Source organism: Malaya genurostris, chromosome 1, assembly GCF_030247185.1.
Source record: "Malaya genurostris strain Urasoe2022 chromosome 1, Malgen_1.1, whole genome shotgun sequence".
NCBI lineage: Eukaryota > Metazoa > Arthropoda > Insecta > Diptera > Culicidae > Malaya > Malaya genurostris.
Window position 1 is genome coordinate 141,070,173 of NC_080570.1, and position 21,512 is coordinate 141,091,684.

Sequence of the window (21,512 nt, forward strand, 5' to 3'; positions counted from 1 at the left end):
GTCATTTTCATTGACTCAGAATAGACGAAAATGACGAGAAATTACTGTCACTCTCAGCTTCGCTTGCAAACTATGAGAACGAAATCCATGTTCAGTCAATGACATAAACGGGAAAGTAGTTTCAAAATTGTGTTTTTTCTTTCATTTGCCCTTTCAGTCATTTGCAGTTTTCAGTGAAAATCCTATAGTATTCAGTGTCGATATTCAACCAAAGCTGTGAGAATTGAAAACGACAGAAAAAGGTTTCACAATAAGTTTTAACTGCTGGTGCTCGAATTTGTAGTAGTTTTGGTTTCCAAAGAAGTTCTGGGATGTAATTACTTCGATTTGGCATATTTTAGTCACTTTTTATAGCCAAGCGTCACATATTTTCAATACACCGATGCAAGAATGAAAATTTCAATTCTGCTGTTGGTACCTGAAGACTTTAGTTTGGTTTCGTCTTGTCATAGAGGAAAGAGTGACGTTGGCAAGTATTCTCTCTCATTTTTTCAATGAGAAACGAAAATGCTTCGTCTCTTTTCGTTTGTTCTGGTGTTGATCATTTACGAATGAGACAGTAACATATTGAAAATAAGGCTGTTGGATAGCATTCTTTCATTGAGAATGCGTGACAATTTTAAGCTCTGATTATAGATACTTTTTGTTCGCGCTCGGTGAGTGGTTGTCAATAATTTATAGTTTTAGAATCCTTAAAATCGAAGGCATCGGCTTCGGTTTGTGGATATTTGTTATTGAAATTAATGACGATATTTCGATGTGTGGAAAAAGCATGTCAGTTTAATTGGTATTCACACCATTCAGTTATGTCGCTAAAATTACCCTCCCACCTTTTTCCATTATTATTCTATACAGTATTTATAATCAATCGATTTTTGTTATATTCTGGGAATTTGAACAATCAGGGAATATATTATAATACAATGAAACATGGTAGAATCTAAACTTCCTCGAAGATGACCAAGAGTAAGCGTTAAACAAGATCTTCGTAAATTGCCCGAATTAATCGAGAAATTTTTGGATCTTCCTAAATTAAATTTGTGCTAAAAGGTAACTAAGTTAAAAATGATTATAAGTAAACCAGAAAAAGGCGTTATCACAACACTGAATGGATTAGGGTGTGGGGTTTTAATCTTCCATTTCGAACCAAAAAAAAAGAATACATCCCAGATAGGAACATCAACAAACAAAACAACTCGTAAAAGCCGAAAATGAAGGTCACCCTTTATAACAGGTTTAATTAGAATCACTCAACCACAGAGAAAAAAACAGACATCGTGTGAAACAAGGCCAATCAAATAAAGAAAACGAAACACTTGATTTTTGGACAGTATCAAATGCGGCGCTATCTCACAGTGCACCCCGTGTTACTTCATACTACCCTTATCTTGTCAGTAAACCATGTAAGTTAAACGGTTGCGTTGCGTTGCTGGATGTCAGAGTAGTAGTAGTAGTAGTAGTAGCGTTTACAGACCATACGCACGCACGCAGACGCACTCGCACTTTTATTACATGCACGAACCGAGGATTCTGGTTTCCGTCGTTCCGTTTTGCGTGTTTTTTTTCTTCTATTTTTTCACTCTGTCTCTCGTCGACGGGATGATGTCAGACGTAAACATATGGTCAGAGTTCGAGTCAATCGTGTGCTACGATTCGAGCTGTATAACTTCTAATGTTTTTGTTTAACTCCAGTAGACTCGTTCCTAGCAACGACGATCAATGCCTACTTTTCTCGATGTCCATGCCGCTGTTTGCCACCGGGTAAAAGTATTGATATCTCTTGTTTATTTTTTGGCAGAGATGATGAATCAATGTACAATCATGTTACGCAAATAATAAAAAAGGTAAAACTCTTGAAATATGAAAATTTGATAATAATAAACACAAGCCATTCTACCAATGATGAGTAATTCAGTCGAATATTCTATAAATACCAGCAATAAATTTCAGTTTCACTGTTTACGTTTCGAATGATCGCTGCTAGTCATTATTCAAGACATTGCCGGATTTTGTTTCGTGGTGCATTTGCTTGATTAGAATAGCAACCTTGTTAGTCGGAAACACGAACGAACGAACTCCCAAGTCAATTGTAAATTTGCGGAATTGATTATCATTGAGCGTGGTTCTGTTTTAATCTTGGATCTTCGAATCTAGATTTCGACTCTTTTGGTTTCAAGATCCGAAGATAGATGGTGTCTCGAACGTACGATTCTTCCTGAACTAAAATTATTCGCTTACCGATCGAACGTGCCATTTTTGTGATCGATTTGCATAATTTTCGTTCTACAATTCAGATTTCAATATCAATAGAATGATTTTGGTGTTTTCAATTCCGCGTACAGAGTTGATACTCTAACTCTAAACTCCATTGAATTTAAAAGACAATCTATGCAATCAGAAGTTTAGACTTTCAACTAGAATCTGTGCACACGGTGAAATTAGTTTATTTATTTATTTTTTTTGGAAGCAAGGAAAAGTCCGCTGGAGCTGAAGTACACCTTTTCTCTCTCCAGCAGGCATAAAACCTCCTCATCTTTTATATCAACAGTTTACAATAATTGGAATAGTTGAAAAAACTGCTTGAAATTGAGTTCAAAAAGAAAATTTTTACCGCGTTGCAAGCCAAAAAGAAAATAAAATACATGGGAACATCGGTTGAAAGTACGACACAAGCATGATAATGGTTTATTATAGCCGAGCAATTCGGAGGACAGTGCGAGCAATTCGGAGGACAGTCACTTCGAGGCTGTAACTGTGAGCAGCCAAAATGGCCGTGTTGTGTCGGTAGCGGTTCCAAACAGGCTGGGAATAACGCTTCGATCCACCTGTCCCGGTGTATAAGTGGAATTATTTCAACCAAGAATTGATCCATTGGTTTCCTGTTCCATGTCGTAAAAGGCCACTAAAACGGGAGTTCGCAAGTCTAGGTGTTTTTCCGTGCCGATGACTGAATGACTGCTGGAACCTAAAAAATGCAGTTGTAAACGGAACATTTATGGGCTCAGCTCAATTGAAGGTATAGTCAAAAAGTATGTATATTATTCGGAATATTTGCCGTATAACCGGTCTTCGTCGAGCGTGACTTCGTATTATATGAATTCCAGTGGAACTAAAGCCATTAATAGTAAATTCATTTTTATGTATTTGCTTTCATTGAAACAAATATTAATCCACCAAATTGCCCTCAGCTTCGACCCATCGAACGTTACTGGGTAATCGTGAAGAGGGTCTTCAAGAAGACTGGTAAGGCAGCTGGGAACATGCAGGAGTTCAAAAAATATTGGGCACAAGCGTCCAAAAAATGCGATGCAACACTTGTCCGGAACTTGATGAAGAGCGTTCGATCAAAAGTTCGAAAATTCGTGAAGGAATAACTTAAATTTCATCCGGTTTTCATTATGCTCCAGTTTAAACTCGTACAATAGAGGATCAATTTTTAGTTTGAATAAAATATCGTTTTTTATCATAATTTGAAAGAAAAATGTGTGGGTAGCTTATTTTCGATACACTCCTTACTGATATATGGACCGAGTTCGAAGATCAAATGACTGTCACTTCTGGTTCTGTACATATAATGGTATAAGTGACGTAAACGAATAACAGCACTTTTTTTTCTCGAAGATGACTCTACAAATTTCGATAAACATAGGCTTATTTGAAGGCAAACAATGCAAATTTGGAAGGGTAATGGCGAACATTTCCGTTTCGAAAGACGTAATCGACAAATCCTACCGTTTTTCAATGCAACAAAATTTTCTCGGAGGTGACGGAATCGTTTTTGAAAGACTTAGACTAGATACTATTAGGTTATTTGATAAGCTTACAATTGTTTTAATAAGACTATTTATATCGCAAGAGAAATGCATTATCACACCACTAGGTGGATTAAAAAGGATTTTTATACATTCATTAGTCATTAAGAATGATGATACCCCTTTTTGCGAGCGGAATGTTTTTTTAGCACTTTATTTATTTATTTATTTATTTGGAGCAGGGAAAAGCCCGATGGAGATGAAATTTAGCAATCTCTCTCCAGCAGGCATAAAACCTCCTCATCATTTGTATCAACAGATAACAATGATCCAACAGATACATTTAGGCCTAACACTACAATTAAAACTAACAGTTAAAACTAAATTTATAACACTATAACTAGTTGATGACACCAAGCATACCAGTGTTAGTACTCTTACTTAGAAGGTAAGAGAGAGGAGAAAAGTGGTTAGGTAAATTGAAAAGGGGGTGTTAAACGAGCGAAAACGAACGACGGGGTTGGAATCAGCATGTAGATCTAATTAGTTATCAAAAAGATGGTGGAAGACAGAAAAAAACGACGAGGTTAGAATCGACATGTAGATCTAATTAGTGATAAAAATGGATAGTGGAAGACAGAAAAAAAGAGGAAATAACGACCAGGTTAATTGAGGCGAGCGAATCTAGTTAGTTTCAAATGAAGATGATGGAGAGACGGAATGGGGGTTGAATGAAAATAAAATATTAACGGTTCCAGACAAATCCTGATCTGATAGGTGACTATGAAACAATCGTTTAATCATGATTCGAGATAAATGAAAGTCGAAGACGTTGGAACAGTTGTTGAATGTTCGGCACATACTGGAGAACGGCTCATTATAACCATAATTTGTTCTTGCAACAGGTAATCCCAAAAAAGGGGTGGGAACGAAGATTGCGTCGATGAATGTCGAGATTAATAAACTGCAAGAGTTCGGGACAATCGATACGTGATTGAAACAAATCAGCAACGAAAGTTGCCTTGGAGACATTCCGACGAACGAATAACCGATCAAGATCAATAAGCTTACAGCGATCTATGTAACTAGGAACATTAGTAGGATCTCCCCATGGTAGGTTACGCAGGGCAAATCTAATAAATTTATGTTGAATAGCTTCGATCCGATGTATGCCGATTTGATAATGGGGTGACAAGACAACAGCTGAATATTCGAGCGTCGGGCGGACTAGAGCACAATATAATGCTTTAAGACAATGTACATTGACAAAGCTCTTAGTAATGCGAAAGACGAAACCTAAAAGCTTGGAGGCCTTAGAGATCACATAATCGATATGACTTTTGAAATTCAACTTGGTATCAAGAATGATACCTAAATCTTTAACGGTAGTCTCTCGTTTAAGTACAATCTGCGAAATGTTATAATCGTAGCTAAATAGCGAAAGATAGTTTGTGGCAGCAAGAATAAAAATGGTCCCAAGAGACTGCCTTGAGGGACTCCAGAACCTACAGCAAACGGGCTTGTAGTGCATTCACCGATTTTCACTAACATTTCCCGACCAATAAGATATGATTGAAGCCAGTTGAGTAAAGATCCACTGAATCCAAGTTTTTCGAGTTTAGCAAATGCAATTTGGTGGTTTATCTTGTTGAAGGCTGCGGAGAAATCCGTGTAGATAGCGTCAACTTGAAGGCGCGTTTGTAGGGATCGAATTTTAAAAGATGTATCAAACAATAAGCTCTTTGTAGTTGTAGCTGGCATAAAACCGTGTTGTGTTTCCGAGATGTAGTTATTGCAGTTATGCTTGATGAAGTCCAGAACTATATTTTCAAGTAACTTAAACACATCGCATAGTGCGGCTATCCCACGATTATTAGATACATCAGCTTGATTTCCCTTCTTGAAAACCGGAAAAATATATGATGTTTTCCAAATATCCGAAAAAGTTCCTGAATTGAGTGAGATATTAAACAGCATAAACAGTGGAAAGATCCTGTTCGAGCTCTTTTTCAATACGATAGAAGGAATACTATCAGTACTAATAGTACTGTTGTTGTCAAGGATGGCTTTTATCGTATTAAAGAATGCTCACTCGCAACTCTTCCACGATAAAATCGGTGCCATCAAAGAGAATCGGAAATCATCGCAACAACAAAAAAAACCGGAATGGTACATTTAACATAGAATAGACACTAGTGCGAGAGCGGATTTCTTTCGGTGAACCGTCTGAGAATCAACGGCTAGCACGCTGCTGTGGGGATTCTCTCTGAAGCAACAAACGGTCGCTTATTCTCGTTTCGCGATCCGATTCTGTATGGGCAGTGGATAATTGCGATAGAATCATTTTACTATTGCCGCTTATTCTAACTATGTGCATATAACCTTTGTATAATTTGTGTCTATGAAAATGTATGTGAATGCTCCACACAAGGGTTTTTAAATATTGCAACCTAGTATGAGAATCATCAAGTCGAATCATCGATTCGATTTTCTGCGATAATTGTCAACTTGCGATTCTCTCTTGGTAAATTCCACACAGCGGCGATCATTATCAGACTGAAATTTTTTTAAGGGCCATGAAATACTCAGAGTATGAAGTGGAGCGAAGAAATGTAGAAAAATTCTCTCGAGGTTCATGCATAGAAAGACTCGAATTCTTGTAGCATTTTCTACCGGATTGAAAATGTTGTATACAATATAGATAAAAATCGAGCAGCTTCTGTCAAATTTTCAGCAATCACCAACACTGGTTGTTGCACCGTTGAATTCCACTTTATCACGTCATTACACTCTCACAAAGTCACTATTTTCACGGTCACTATTTTTCCGAAAGTGTATCAAACGTTATAATACAGATACGTAACATATTTCGGAATGCTATTTACATCCTTCTTCAGTGTATCGGTTTTATAAGTTTATTGAAAGAATGCTTTTTTTGCATAAATATCTGTTTATTAATCTTATTTTTGTGTATTACATCAACATTTTACAGTACAAGTGTTTTGACCCTTTGGCCTTTCATCTTTGTTGTTCATACGATTCGTTATTAATATTAGGTGTTTTAGTTACTCTTGTTTTACATACTAATGTTTAATCATTGAAAGAATGCTGCACTGAAGCTCCTTTTATACAAACGTAAGTAGGTAGAAACGTAAGTAGGAAAACCACAAAAGGAACAAAAAAAATTGAAAAGGTAAAAACAGGTAACAGAAAACTGGAAGAGTTAAGTGTTTTCTATGTTTGTTTTTATCTTGGATATGAGTAGTAACTGGAAAAGACAAGAAGTTCTATTCCCTTGGTCTCGGTTTAATAAAGAGATAGAGTTGTTTTTGAATATTTCTAAACTTTCTGCTGAATCTAATTTCCATGGATTGGAAATTTGTCTTAAGATTTTTATGTCATTAGTAGTGAGTTCACTAAAATCGAAACTAAAAAAATTTGGTTTAGATTTAGTGTTCAGCAGTATGAACTACCAATTGAAAACTCTACTAGGTTCTACAAAAGATCCTACTGAGAATTTGAAAAAGTCTGGGGTATACAAAATCTCGTGTCCTCATTGCGATAAAATATACATCGGACAAACAAAAAGAACACTAGACATTCGTTTAAAGGAACATATCTCAGAAATAGCGAAAGCATCCAAAGAATTGGAAAAGGGACTACCACATCACTTCAAGTCAAAAGTAACAGAACATGGATGGGGGCCAATCGGGGAACGGCGAGGAACATTAATAATAGCTTTGGAGATCTGATCATTCGATAAGGTTTTATCAGAGAATACATTGCTGAAATGTGATTTAAATAGGTTATAAATGTCAGGCAACACGGATGATTATACGTCACCAAGAAACATCTGGTTGGGTAGTCCTGATTCCTTCCTCTGTTCGTTCACGTAGTTCCAGAAGCTTTTAGGGTAGCTTTTTAAATCATTTTGTACACGAAGGAGGTGGGAATGAAATAACATTTTGTTCAGTCGCTTATAACGATTGTTGAGGAACATATAATAGTTTTCTCCTAGATGGATGTATTTAGGCGCTTCAATGAGTGCAATAAAGACAGAGATAATTTACTCTGGATTAAACCACAGCTCTTCGTATTAAATAATAAAAAATCGTAAAAAAATCGCCTCTTCATCATTTACGCAATAATATGCCTGCTGGAGAAGGCAATCAATCGGAATCAACAAAACGTAATTCCAATTCCATTTACTTTAAATACGTTAACTTCGCAAGTAGATGTGGAATTTCAGCACTTAACGAGCAATCTTAAGTTATATCATTCAACTCTCAGTCTGACAATAAAGTTTTTTTAATTGTCTAAGTTTCAACCATCAATATCGTTATAATTCAGTACTGAACATCAAATACCTACATCATTTTTTGGTTTTTAAGATAAATTTTTGATTCGTTCATTGTTAACGAAACTATTATATCGTCACTGCTACCAAAGAGACGTCTAAGCTCTACTTGTTCTGTCCTATTTTTGTGTCTAAGTTTAACTTGTTCTGTCCTATTTTTGTGAAATCTATATAAATCTGTAATGAATTTGGGAAATCTGAACAAAATCTGTACACTGTATGAAATCTGTATGCGCACGTAAAAATTTGTGTAAAGATAAATCTGTATAACACATGGATCAATAAGTCCCGAGACTAAAGCAGTGATGGCGCTCGTAGTAAACCAGTAACCACGTCTTTCTAGAGTACTAACCTTTGCTTGAAACGGGTCAAAATTTTAAGTCGATCCGACCAGAAACAGCTGAGTTATCGAGGTTGGAGTAAAGTCGTTTTGTAGTTTGTTTAAAAAATGGAAAAAACCGAGTTTCATGTTTTGATAAAACATTGTTTTTAATGGGTAAAAACACCGTGCAAGCGAAACAATGGATTGAAAAATGTTATCCGGACTCTTGTCCATCAAAAGCAACGATTTGTCGGTGGTTCGCCGAGTTTAAACGTGGTCGTACCGACACAAATGACGCGGAACGCTCGGGTAGACCTGTGGAAGCCGTTACTCCGGAAAATTTGAGTGAAGTGACAAAAATTATAATGAAAGATCGTAAAGTGAAGCTCCGTGAGATTGCTGAGATGACACAGATATCATATGGAAGTGTATTTACTATACTTCATGAAAAATTGAGCATGAAAAAGGTTTCTTCCAAGTGGGTGCCGCGATTGCTTTCGATGGAACAAAAACAGCAACGAGTCGATGATGCGAAATTGAACGAATTGGGCTTTGATCTGCTTCCCCACCCCCATACTCGCCAGATTTAGCCCCCAGTGACTACTGGCTCTTTGCTGATCTTAAAAAAATGCTCCAGGGAAAAAGATTTGGCTCAAATGAGGCGGTCATCGCTGAAACTGAAGCTTATTTTGAAGCGAAAGATAAATTTTTTTATAAACACTGTTATTAACACTTAAAAACAATTAATTGAGCTTTGATGATAAAACACGAGATATCTCATGTCAACACAATAACACATAACCGAATCCATTGGTGACGTATTACCGGATCTTTTGGAAACCGGAAAAAGTTAATTTTTGATAGAAATGCTTAGTGCAACCGCAGTGTGGAACACAACAGTTCATTCTCGTAAAACTAAACACACTTTCGAGTTTATACTAAATGAACAAATCTTTTTTAGTTACACTTTAATTCACTAAAAACGAAAAACGGCTTAACGCTGATTTTAATTACACAGTGCTGCCATTATAAACATTTATTACAAATGAGATTGAAGAAAGTGAGACATTCTCTGAAAAAATTTATTTTCATTGGTGAGCTAAAATTATACATTTAAGTAAATTTGTTTTCTGATTTTCTTTATACTTGGCATCGTTGCTCACGTACCCTGCAAAAGTTTTTTCTTTTCACAATGTGCGGGTAGCAACATTGTGAAAAGAAAACCCCCCCCCGGTGGTCAGGTCTTGTCTTAGGTTTAAAGGAACAAAACAGTTAGAAGATTTTTGAATTTGATTTACGATGATTTCTAGCTAGAATACGACTGTTTTGAGCTAATTTCTCCCTTCAACATTAACAACGTTTGATTTGAATACAAATTTTGGGTCTAGTCAAATGAACAAAACAATAGTTCCGGCTGATTTTATTGCTGGAATAAATAAACTCTTTATTACATGTCAATCAAAGTAGAGTTCATGTTATCAGCAATGTTTGTGTTGAATCAATACTGGTATCTAGAAGAAAAAAATGATACAATTAAGGCTGTGAACCATTTCGCGGTTAATTTTAACTTTTGGTTAAAATCTGACACTCGAGTGGTTAATTTGATGTTGTCAAAAATAACCCTGCTCGATAGCATGGTTATTTTTGACAGATCGATAGTTATTTTCCAACACTGAAAAAAATCTCGCATGAAAATTCTAATATTAATTCTTTAGTTGAAATTATTTCCAGTGGAAAATAAACCCAAATAACTTTCCGTCCGTCAAATTTTGAAATGGGCCACAGTTTTAGTCAAATTTAACTACTCAACGCCAAATAACCACTCAAGTGTCAGATTTTAACCAAAAGTTAAAATTAACCGTGAAATGGTTCACAGCCTAAGTATACTATTTAAATGAACCGTATTAATTTTATTTCTTCTAAACCAGATCAATATTTTCCCGCACGAGTAAACAATTTTTAAACTTCATCGGTGGATAAAGTTTGTATGCGTTTTATAAGAAAAAATGTTACTGCTTTTGTCTTTTTACAGCAATGTGCAAAACGAATAAAAGAAAAAATGTCCAAAACAGTTCTAAATTAGGAAAAAAAGTAGTCAAGTAGTCAGACCGCTTATTCGCTGTGTGAATGGCAGACAGCATTCCGTTGACTAATCACACAGAGACATAGTTAAATTACTTTACGTCTACCTTATTCACGAGTGTTGATTGCAAAGTCGAGAAAAACACTGTCTCGCGGTAAAAAGTTTAGGCAGACAATGCAACAAGCAACTTGTCGCCTGATACAGGTAGTAACATTGAAATAGTATTGTCTATTTTGATGTGATTCAGTACCTGTTACATACTTTTGTTTCAACTACGGGACGTAAATCCTCCATCGATTGAAGTTTCAATGGTGTTATTTCATTTAATTTGAACTGCTAGGCACTAAACGAATCGAAGACGAAACGTAAACCGAAGTACCATGAATTTGTACTGTGTTTAGTAGGACACCAAGCAAGTCGTGTCCCTACTTTTTATCATACGATTCGGAGCTAATTATTCTATATTACACAAACATTTACCGACGTGGATTTTAAAATTTCGTTCGGTGCACAAATTTAACCCCTTCCCACAAGGCCCCGATCGGATCCCACTGCTGCCTAACGATAATATATATTTAAAACGGAAAGCTTTCAATTTTCAAAACCGACTGACTGCACCCAGCAGAAAACGTTTCCTTCTAATTGTTTATTGGCATTACTATGATTCATTTGGGGTTCGAACGCAGTGTAGGTTGGTTGCTGCGCTTCACAGCTCACTAATCATTTCGCACCTTCCGATCGTCGATTGCATTTTCATTCAGACAATGCCGGGACTAGAACTGATGCAGAGGACAATCCTTCTTTTCAGATGTCAATGTTATTTGCATGCTGGAAGATTTTTTCTCAAGGAAGCCAAAGTTAAATTATCCGCGAAATTCAACCCACCGTGAGCCGAGCAGCTACGAGCCCGTGTCGATATCACTTCACCTCAGTGCCCCACCCTTTCGAACCGGTAGTGCATGCATGTAAATACAGTCGACGCACACAGTCAGAAGTTTAAAACAAACCTCGGCGCCGGCATTTTAATGTGCTATCTCATCGTCTCATTTATTATCGTCTATCGTTTAGTCGTTCGTTAGAGTAGTGGGGTTTCGGTGACTTCTAGCACTTAGTACAGTTCCACGATGATAACATGATGTCTACTGCAGCCGTGTGCGGCAGGGGCCAGTGCTGTCAAATTGGCGATGCTTTCGGAACATGAAACAAATTCTGCTCTAATCATAATTTGTTTACAAGCAATCAAAAGAGTCCGGTACACTACTTCAACCCATTCGTGGCATCTGACTGTCATCGTGGTTATCATGTTATGTTTGGCAACTTTGGTCACACCGAATTCCGAGCCGGTGGCAATGTTAGAGTGATCTCCGGAGAACACACGCACATTTTCAACGAAACAAGGCGATGAATGTGCCATCGGATGCAAATGCTACCGAACCCAGTGAAGATTTTTTATTCGAAACGCAGCTAGTACACACAACATCGATACAACACTCACCCGGTCCGTAGAAGCGCTTTCCCTTGGTTACATCATACACGTTGCCATTGACGGCAACAAGTACCCGTCCGTCCGCCTGGGTACCGTCGAATTGCTTCAGCTCGGCCACCGTGAAATCTTTCCGAAGACGGGGCAGTTCTGGTTCGGGTGGCGGGGCGACCGGTTGCTGTCTGCTACGGAAAATTTTGTACAGCAGAAATGTGATCACACCCACCAGAACCAGATTCAGTGGGCTGTACATGATCTCATTGACGACATTGCTGAAAAATCCAGCCTCGAGCTCTTCCGAGGTCTCCGCCGGGTTGACTTTTTCCTCCGACATTGCAAGAATGTTCCGTTTCTAGTTGGGAAATTAACACCACTGACCACGTACACGTACACAGATGACGGCAGTTAACGTTAAAAACTCCGATTTTTTTTTATTCCGATGCAATTTTATCGCGATGATGTTTCTTTTCTACGACTTTGAGGCCCGTACACGCAACACCATCAGCCAGTGTATGAGTGAGGGGGGTCGGGTGGATTGTAAAGACAAAGGAGACGAACGACGGAAGCGTAGAAAAACAAGCACTTTTCACACGGAACTCGACTACCACAAGTAATGCTATTTTTCTACCATCTGGAATGGAAGTTCGTTTTGATTAACACTTTGACCTAACGGCTAATTCACTACAGTTTCACCTGTACACCGAAATGTTAATCTGCCTGGCCAGCGCGGACCAACGGGGAATAAAAACGCAAATGAAAAAAAAACCGTTTTCCTCTTTTCCACGACAGCGAAAAACAACGCAACCTTTTCGCTTCTTTAACGTCCTGAGAATGATTTCAGTACCGTTGACTCGTCGAGTTTTTGGTTGATGAGAGAAAGAGAGGTACCTGTGCAACCGTCGTCGCAAGGTTTGTTCAGGCACAAACAAAAATGCGTCGCAGTTTTGGGTCGTTTGACAGCAAGTAACGATGGTCACGTACACTGCGGGAAATAAATTTTCAACCAGGTGAAGTCGAAAGCAGTTTGGTTTGTTGAATGTATTTGAAAACATTTTTAAAAAAAAGGTACGATCGCATTTCATATTGTATTCCACTACATACATACGTGGTATACATGTGCGATGATAATGGTTGCAACTTGATTCATCACAATTTGTTCTAGATTAAAACAAGCACATTTAGCTTGAATCCTTGATATTTCCATTTCAAATATATCTTTTGATGTTTAGTAATCATTTTTACGATTATGAATTGCAAAAAATAATTTCACTGGAAGCTCAGTGAAATTTATCCAACTCGCAGTCATCTGTCATCTGAAGTACCCGACTTCGCCAACAGACGGCTACCAAAGTTGTGTCAGTGACGGCTGTCAAATCCAATCTTGACAGTATCTTAGTTAGCCGAGCGTTTTGATCTTTTCACCTTCACTGAAAATGTCAAAGATTTCGATGTGGAAAAATCCTGGTGTATACGGTTGTATCGTTTGAGTTGTTTGTCTGGCAGCGGTGATGCAGTCGGTAACCAGAATGTCTGCCAGCCATGTTTTTCCCGTTGGCAGCGTTTAGTCAGCCATCTGGCAGCCATGCCCATGCGGGTTTCAGTGAGCATCATATCTGTCAAATGATTGATTTTTGGAAGTGAAAGTTTAGTCTCGTATCGTAGATATCCACACATAAATAATTCAATTCGATCGATTCCGGTAATTTCCTGGATGTAAGAATGCTTTTCCGAGTACGTATTTTAGTTGCAGCCTAAGTGTTTCAGCTCTCTATCAAAATGACCTGCGATGGTATAATATACTGGAGCCGGACTGCCAACGATGTTCAACGACCTGAATGCTTTGCACTAATGAATTACTATAAAAGCTTAAACCAATTAATTACTCATTGTTACTAAATTATTTTAAATCATGAATTTACAGTAATTATTTACCTTCTAAATTATAAAGAAATTAACTTGTTAGTCGAAAATAGTGTATTTATTATTTTTTAAATTTAGGTGCTCTTAGTTTCATGGATTTGCAGTGAAATTTATCTAAATACTTATCGTTCAACATATGAAACTTTTACTGAACTGCTACTGAATGTTCAGCTGTTTAGCAGCCGTAAAATTTTACCGACATCCATAAATATGATTTGGTGTGTTGGTTTGGAGCAACATAAGTTGCCGTTTGAAACAACTTTTTTTTGTTTGAAGGGTAACTAATCGTTTTGTTATTTCAAGCAATCAAAATTGTACTGAATGTATTACACAAAGAGAAGCAAGTTTCGAATAACAAACCAGTCCGTAGATTTTTAAATCTAATCTCTGGTAATTTCAAGCTAGAATATGATTGTTTCGAATCAACCGCTCCCTTCAACATCATCAATTATATTTGTTTGATTTGAAACAAAATTCTGATCTAGGCTGGCGAAAAAATGTTTCGGCTGATTTTTTTGTTGAAAGAAATCAACTACTTTCAGACATGTAACTGAAAAAGTTGAGTTGATGTTATTGGCAATGAATTTGTTGATCATATTGTACCTTTATATCAAGAATAAAATTTATTCATTTTATCCATAATCTTACTTGTGTAATATTACAACTAAAATTATTGTTTGAATGAGCCGTTTCAGTTTTATTTCACATTAACCAGAGAATTTTTTTCCCGTGGATAGTCAAAAAAGTTTTCACGTGGAAAATTTATCTGCTATATTACTAGCATTGCAACACGATTACCACATAAAATATTTGATGCAAGATCTCTTTTTTAACCGAACTGATGGAGAACCGAATCAATGAATACAATAAAAATTAATATATCAGGGTCTTATTCTGATAAGTGAATAATTCGATAGGCCCAGTGCTGATGAAAGCATTTGACAATATGCAAATGGATATAAATCGAAATAAAAGTAGGTTAAAGAATGACCTTGGAAAACAGTTTGACAGAAATCATTTATTTTTCCTCTTGGAAACAATCGAAAATGTATGATTTAAACCAACAAAAGCCTAAGTTGAAACTATTCTCTATAAGTTACTATCTAAAAAATGTTTGTGAATTTAAGGCGCATCAAATATCAACTTTATAGAAAGCTCAATAAGTTCAAACTGATTTTTCTAGTTAAATTTACTGTTAAATTGTTTGTCAATCAATTTTACAGTAAACGTGACGCACAAATAAAATAATTGTTTTAAAAAGCAATCCCCAAGTAACAATTCTCCTGTAGAGGTGCTTCGTTTAGCCCAGCAGTCGCTTATAGGCTCTTGTGTTTGAGCTTCCATACAATGGTAAATAATGCGTGCAAAGTCGTACGCAACGGTGATTTTGACCGGGTTTTCACTTTTTGCTTTACACAGCTTTTTTGAAAAAGTTTGTACTAGCCTGGATGTCTGTTCTCTGTGGTGAAATCTCAATTTTATTGTTTTTATATTATTTTTCTCTGCGTGTATGGCAGCGCGCATATCACTTTTTATCCGCTTCAAATCGCGAAGAATCATTTCACTCAAGCCTCGTGTACATGCTTAAGATGTGATATGATTATGAAAATATAGAATTAGTTTTTCTTATCTGATACTTTAGAGCATATATTCCCAGCCCGTGGTCCGCGGACCCCGTGGTTTTCACCAATCAATTAAACAATAATCATGTTGTCGTTAACGTAGGTGTTTGTTTCAGTTGAATCTATGAAAATTTTCGAAATAGAATGTAGACCCCTTTTAAATGTAAGTTATGTTTTCAAAGGGGTCCGCAAAATAATAAGGTTGAAAAACATTGATTTACTGTCTATATAACTTTCGCCCTTCTTTAAAACATGTAATATTTTTGCGTGTATGTTTAACAAACGTAACGCTCGCTATGCTTTCGCATAAATGTAATACTCTAACGGTAATAACGCTCTGCTTGTGAACATACAAACTTATCACAACAAACCTCATAATGCTATCATAAAAAGTGTAAACATTCGCCCACCGGCAGATTAAAAATCGATATCAATCAGAACTGTTCCGGTGGTAAATAATAATGCCAATTTAGTTTGATCCAAAATAAGAAAGCTCACTACTTATACTAGTCATGAACTTGAGTAAGTTTTTACTAATTTATTTTTCCGTCAAGTAAACTTTTTTAAATTTATATTTGCAGAGTACTTCATCACACAAATTCTATTTTTGCTTATATTACTCGGACATGTCTCTGCAAAGGATGTCAAGTTTTGCAAATCCAGGGATTTCTTCTTGCACATTTACAGCTGCTCTCCCGTTCAGTCTGATTCCACTGAACCGATCCCTCGTACATATCTGCTGTACGACATAAATCCATCGGAAGGATTTAATCTGCGGCGAGATGTTTACATCCGAATGGCCGTCTTTTTACGAACTTTGCAAAGGCATCGTGAATATGCAAACACCAAACTGGTGCTGCCTCCGTGGTCGGCGCTGTACCACTGGCGTTCACCGTCCAATCAAATGCACATTCCATGGGCTCACTTTTTCGATCTGAACTCTATGCTCCGGTATGCCGATGTGATAGAAATGCATCAGTTTTTTGAAGAGTATCGGTGGATTACGGGAGGAGATGTTTCGGTTGTTCGGATAGACGAGTTTTACCGGTTACAACACTTTGAGGACATGTTTGAAAACGGAGTTTTTGTAGACAAGTTCGAACAGACTGCGTGCCAAAAAAACTCGATTCCCTCGGTTGGTGGTATTTCAGGGATTCTGGGCTATCGAAACATAACGATTAACGAATTGATATGTATGAGATTTCAGGTTCTGGGATCTTCTCATCAGATTAGGATCGATGTGCTTACATTTTTTACTTTTTACAGGGTGCGGCATCGATACTGTACTCTATGTTTGAGAAGTTCAAATCAAAAACGTCCGGTAAGCAACGGGTTATCATGCTGTACAATGCCGAAACTATTTTGCACGATCACTGGGGCAATGTGGACTACTGGGAAGCTCGTCGGTCCATGCGTTTTAGTGAGCAACTGACTCGAATAGCAGACAAGTTTAGGGTAGATTTTTTCAATTCTTCCAATGAATGGGATCGAGTGCAGCGTCCGGCATATTGGACTGAAGAGGTACCATATCGTAAGGCCCGAGGAGGAGACTATCTTTGTGCTCATCTACGCCGAGCAGACTTCCTGCATGGTCGACAGAAAACTACACCTTCGCTACGTGCTGCTGCTAGTCAAATCAAACAGCGGTTGCTGGAACTGGGTCTACGCAAAGTGTTCATTTCTTCCGACTGCGATCGGACCGAATTCCACGAGCTCAAAAATCACCTCAAACGGTTTAAAGTGGTTCGTTACACACCAGAAAGCAAACAGGAAGCCGAACGGCTCAAAGACGGCGGTATAGCTATCATCGATCAGATTATTTGCTCTCATGCCCGGTACTTCGTCGGGACTTACGAATCCACCTTCACATATCGTATTTACGAAGAACGCGAGATCCTGGGATTTGCCAAGGACCTGACCTTCAATACGTTCTGCAAGGACGAAGAACTGGGCGGCTCCGAAAAGAACTCCGTTTGGCCTATTCAGTATGACTGAATTAGGCGCGTAGATGACCCTCGATGAAACCTCGAAAATTCCTTTTAGACTGAAACATAATTCTGGATCCAATGGTCACCGTACTGAATGGATACTGGCGAAAACATTTAACCTTACTACAAAAGCTTTTTGAAATCATTTCCTAGGGTTCTGATTGTTATATTATCTATCGAATAGTGCATGAAAGTTGTGATTATCCAAATCATAAATAAACACAAGGTCATATACAGCCAAAGATACAGTCGAAACAAAAGAATGTTGTTTTATTTTAGTTTACTCATATTGGTCATTTATAGCATCACAGCCATAATTATTCCATCATTCGTTTGGAATCATAAAGAAGACGAAATGAAAAGAACTTATTCCTCTTACTTAACGGTACTACGACGACTCATTTGTCTCCTCAACTGATATCGCGGAGCTGATGATTTGGACGGGTATAAGAAATGGGATTCACTCTCTTTTCATAGGTTTCTCATTCTCTGAATTCGCAGTCTTGATACGTCTTCAATTTTCATGTTTTTGCCTTCTACAGTATACCTCCAATAGTGAGAGTTCGATCTTGACATTCCTATTCTTTCACCCAAAATTTAGCTTGGCAAATACAATAAAAAATGTTTCAGCAAAATTTTAGATAACGACTCCTCCAGCTTTTCCCCGTAAGGAAATATTGCATTTCAGAAAAAAAAACCCTGCTTCCTAATTCGAATAGATAATTTTTCTCTCTTATAATTGATAATTTATGTCTTCAGCTGAATTTTGACACAAATGTTGGTAGTTCTAATAATTCCCAAAATTAATTCGCATCTTTCATAAAACATTTTACATTTCTTTAACACTCACGTCGTTTATTCGGTAACATATCCGGAACCGAAAGTTACACATTTGATTCTAATTTTCGATTATATCCGGCATTGTATTCTCTTCGAAGCGCAAGGCATTTCCCAAGCAATCAACAGTTCCACAATTACTTGAAACATCCACTTTCTCGCTACTTAAGAGTACACACGGAACTTTTGACAACTTTAAAGTACAGAACAAGTTCCGCGAGAACTTTCTCGCTGCCTATTTCAGCATGCTTATTTGTTCGATCTAGGAACAGAAAATAGTTGATGGGGGCTAAATTTTGTGAATAAGGTGGAACAATTCGAGTTTTAATTCATGCAATTTAGCCATTAGTCGCATTGTGATTAGATTAGGTGCATAAGATGTTCTTACCGCGGCACACAACTTAGCAAACAATTTTTTCATATATTTTCCAATGAAAACATGCTGAATTCACTATGAATATCTTATGCTACGAAAGCTGAATATCGTATGTTAGATTTCTTTGATGAAATGAAGAATGTCTCCATTGAACGCTAGAGGAAGATGAGAACGATCAAGGGATTTAATGAGGTTACCTAAATTGGTTCAGTAAGCATCGAAACATGTGAGGATAGAGAGAAATGCACTTCGTCGGTTATGTCACTTATACTAATAATTATCCGTAATGATCTATTCGAACGTGATCTTTTACCATATTGTACCTTCTCAAGTTTGTAGAAATCGGTTGAGTTCTTTCTATGAAATGGAGTGAACAGATAACTGTAGGGTTTGTCGGTTACATCACTTATGCGATTATACCTACATGCTCGCCACTATCCAATTGAACCTTCCGAATTTGCTCAATGGTCTAATAGTAGCTTTCAAATAAAGTATAATAATGTAGAAATCGGTTCAGTCATCCCTGAGAAAAATGTGCTATGAGTTGGGTACGTCACAAATGCGATTATATCCCGAAAACCGGAGGTATCTACCTTTTTTTCTACCCAGACATCTTCAAGAAAATGAATGATAGCATTAAATATGCGGATCAGGAAATGGTTACCATTTCACTAATTAACAGGGTCTGAGTGTTTAGTAGAATATTTATGATAGTATAAAATTTGTCATTCAAACAATAACGTTTTTTTTATGCGGAAGTACGTACAGGATAAAAATAAACCACATTCGAAAACTTCAACATTTTACTTTTTTCTTATAAATAAAAACACAACTTTGCAAATTTATACGAAATACGCGTAATAAAGGATGAAATTTTAAAAGGCACAAACTTGACTTGACTTTCAAAAAATAAACACAAAAAATTTGAGCGGATTGATCAAATCTTTATTGGAATCGATAGAAAAATAAATATAATTTAATGTTTGAAGATGATTTCATGCAAATGTTAGCTGCGGCTTCGCTTTAGAGAGTGTGCCCGCAAGGTTCAATTTGGGCACACTCTCTCCTACCATAATCATACGCCAAACAATGACTTTTTCGGGATGCATTGGAAACTCTTGTATTGCTTCTGGCTGGTCTCCATTCCAGATGCGACAATTTTGCTTGTTGACGTATCTATTCAACCAGGAATGAGCTTCGTCGCTTAACACAATTTTTCGATAAAAAAGTGGATCGTCCTCCAACTTTGCCAGTTCATGATTAAATTATAGACCAAACCACGATTCATGATTAAATAATAGATCAATCTGAACAAGTTTGACAATGGCACAAGACACGATTCAGAGTATGATCTATCAAAAACAGTGTTGCCAAAAAGATACCAGCAAAAAAATCATCCTTCCAAAAATTCAGAGTCGAAAAATGTTTTCGCTAAACTCTCGAAACTCGCACTGTATTAGGAAGATCGCATAAAAAGAATAATCACATAAGAACAAAGTGTATAAAAATCACCTAACTTCGTATTTCTCTTGAGTAAAACCACATAGCTTCAGAAATCGGCATAAAAATATCTTAGTGCAGCTACTTTCAAACGATTGTGTGTCGGTTACGTCATTTATACCAATATATCTTCGGTATCAGAAGCGACAACGATTCGTAATCTCTATAAATGACCTAAAAATAGCTTTTAAACAAATCTAAGTTTGTTGAAATCAGTTTAGCCATCTGAGCTGAATCGAATTGTATACAAATTTTGGGTTTTTCGATCAAAAGACTTTTATTCAGCAACTCTAAAGACAGAAGATTTGACAGATCCTCTGTCACACACATAATTCCACCGTTTAGGGTAATCGAGTAAAAATTACAAAACCTTTGTTATAGATTCAGTCCTATAATTCTACAGCAAAACCAGGTTTTGTATTGGTCCATATATCGAATGATTTTGAGGCCCTTTTGTGTGACAAGTGTACATTGAAATTTATTAATACACTAAGAAGAAAAGGCTGTACCCAATCCACACAAATTATTCCAAATATAGTATAAATACCGAATAACCCAAAAAATGTCTAGCTTACACTGAGCAAAATACCATAGTAACCGTAGCCTGTTTTCCATTGTCATTTCAACTATACCCTTAAATAGTAGCAATAATCATGATATATGACTATTCACCATCTGTATTGTATAAATTACTAGACAACAAAGACTACGACTTGACTAAACTATTTGTATTTATGACTTTTCTGGCATGGTCATCCTGACAATGGTAGTCATCTCAAATATAAGAACAAATAGTTGAAATCACAATTTATAGTAAGGTGAAATTGCTCTCGAGCCTTGATATATATGAGGAGCTAGATAGTTATTGCTACCATGTAAATATGTCCACAGTATAATAATGTTACCATAAATAGATATATGGTTTAAAAGAAATTATGAAGTTTGAAAACACTATTCATGTAGTCCATATCAACAGAATGTATGTAGTAAGCACATTATCGTATAGTGTTTTTAACCGACTATGTTTTTCATTTGAGCTGACGATACAAATTGTCAATGAGCGGGTGTACTGTTATTGTCACATAAAGTTACAATTTAGCAGAAAATTTCGTACATGGGTAACACATCAGTGATGGATTAGAACAAAATATTCTATATTGTGACTGTGAACTTTGGTAGGTCTTGCAGGTAGGTAAAGTTTGTAGCCTTACTAGTTTCCTAGGTTGAAATTCAATTTTTCAACAGTTTTTCCGGCAACTGTTATGTTTTCCA

At 36.8% G+C, this 21,512-nt stretch overlaps 2 protein-coding genes across 3 annotated transcripts in view; one reads left to right on the plus strand and one right to left on the minus strand.

The window, feature by feature from the left end:
• Nucleotides 1–12,842, minus strand: part of LOC131425955 (membrane-associated progesterone receptor component 1-like) — a 29,444-nt gene extending 16,602 nt beyond the window's left edge. Inside the window, exons 1-2 of one of the 2 annotated variants that reach the window (XM_058588291.1) lie at nucleotides 12,691–12,842; nucleotides 12,010–12,628 (exon numbers count right to left, since the gene is read on the minus strand). In XM_058588291.1, coding sequence (XP_058444274.1) covers nucleotides 12,010–12,331 — 322 coding nt within the window. In that variant the 5' untranslated portion in view covers nucleotides 12,332–12,628; nucleotides 12,691–12,842. Of the gene's footprint in view, nucleotides 1–12,009 lie in introns of both variants that reach the window. The other variant, XM_058588290.1, reaches the window with a different exon arrangement.
• Nucleotides 12,843–15,875: 3,033 nt separating this feature from the next.
• On the plus strand, nucleotides 15,876–17,775 carry LOC131425956 (GDP-fucose protein O-fucosyltransferase 2). Its single transcript, XM_058588292.1, has 3 exons — nucleotides 15,876–16,061; nucleotides 16,121–16,746; nucleotides 16,806–17,775. Exons 1-3 carry the CDS (start codon nucleotides 16,052–16,054, stop codon nucleotides 17,532–17,534), a joined length of 1,365 nt encoding a protein of 454 aa, XP_058444275.1. The 5' UTR covers nucleotides 15,876–16,051; the 3' UTR covers nucleotides 17,535–17,775.
• The last annotated feature ends 3,737 nt before the right edge of the window (nucleotides 17,776–21,512 follow it).

Excerpts from the sequence above, each read along its gene's own strand:
- LOC131425956 (XM_058588292.1), top strand. Across the intron at positions 16,747-16,805 it reads TGATATGTATGAGATTTCAG|GGTGCGGCATCGATACTGTA; the intron begins GTTCTGGGATCT and ends TACTTTTTACAG.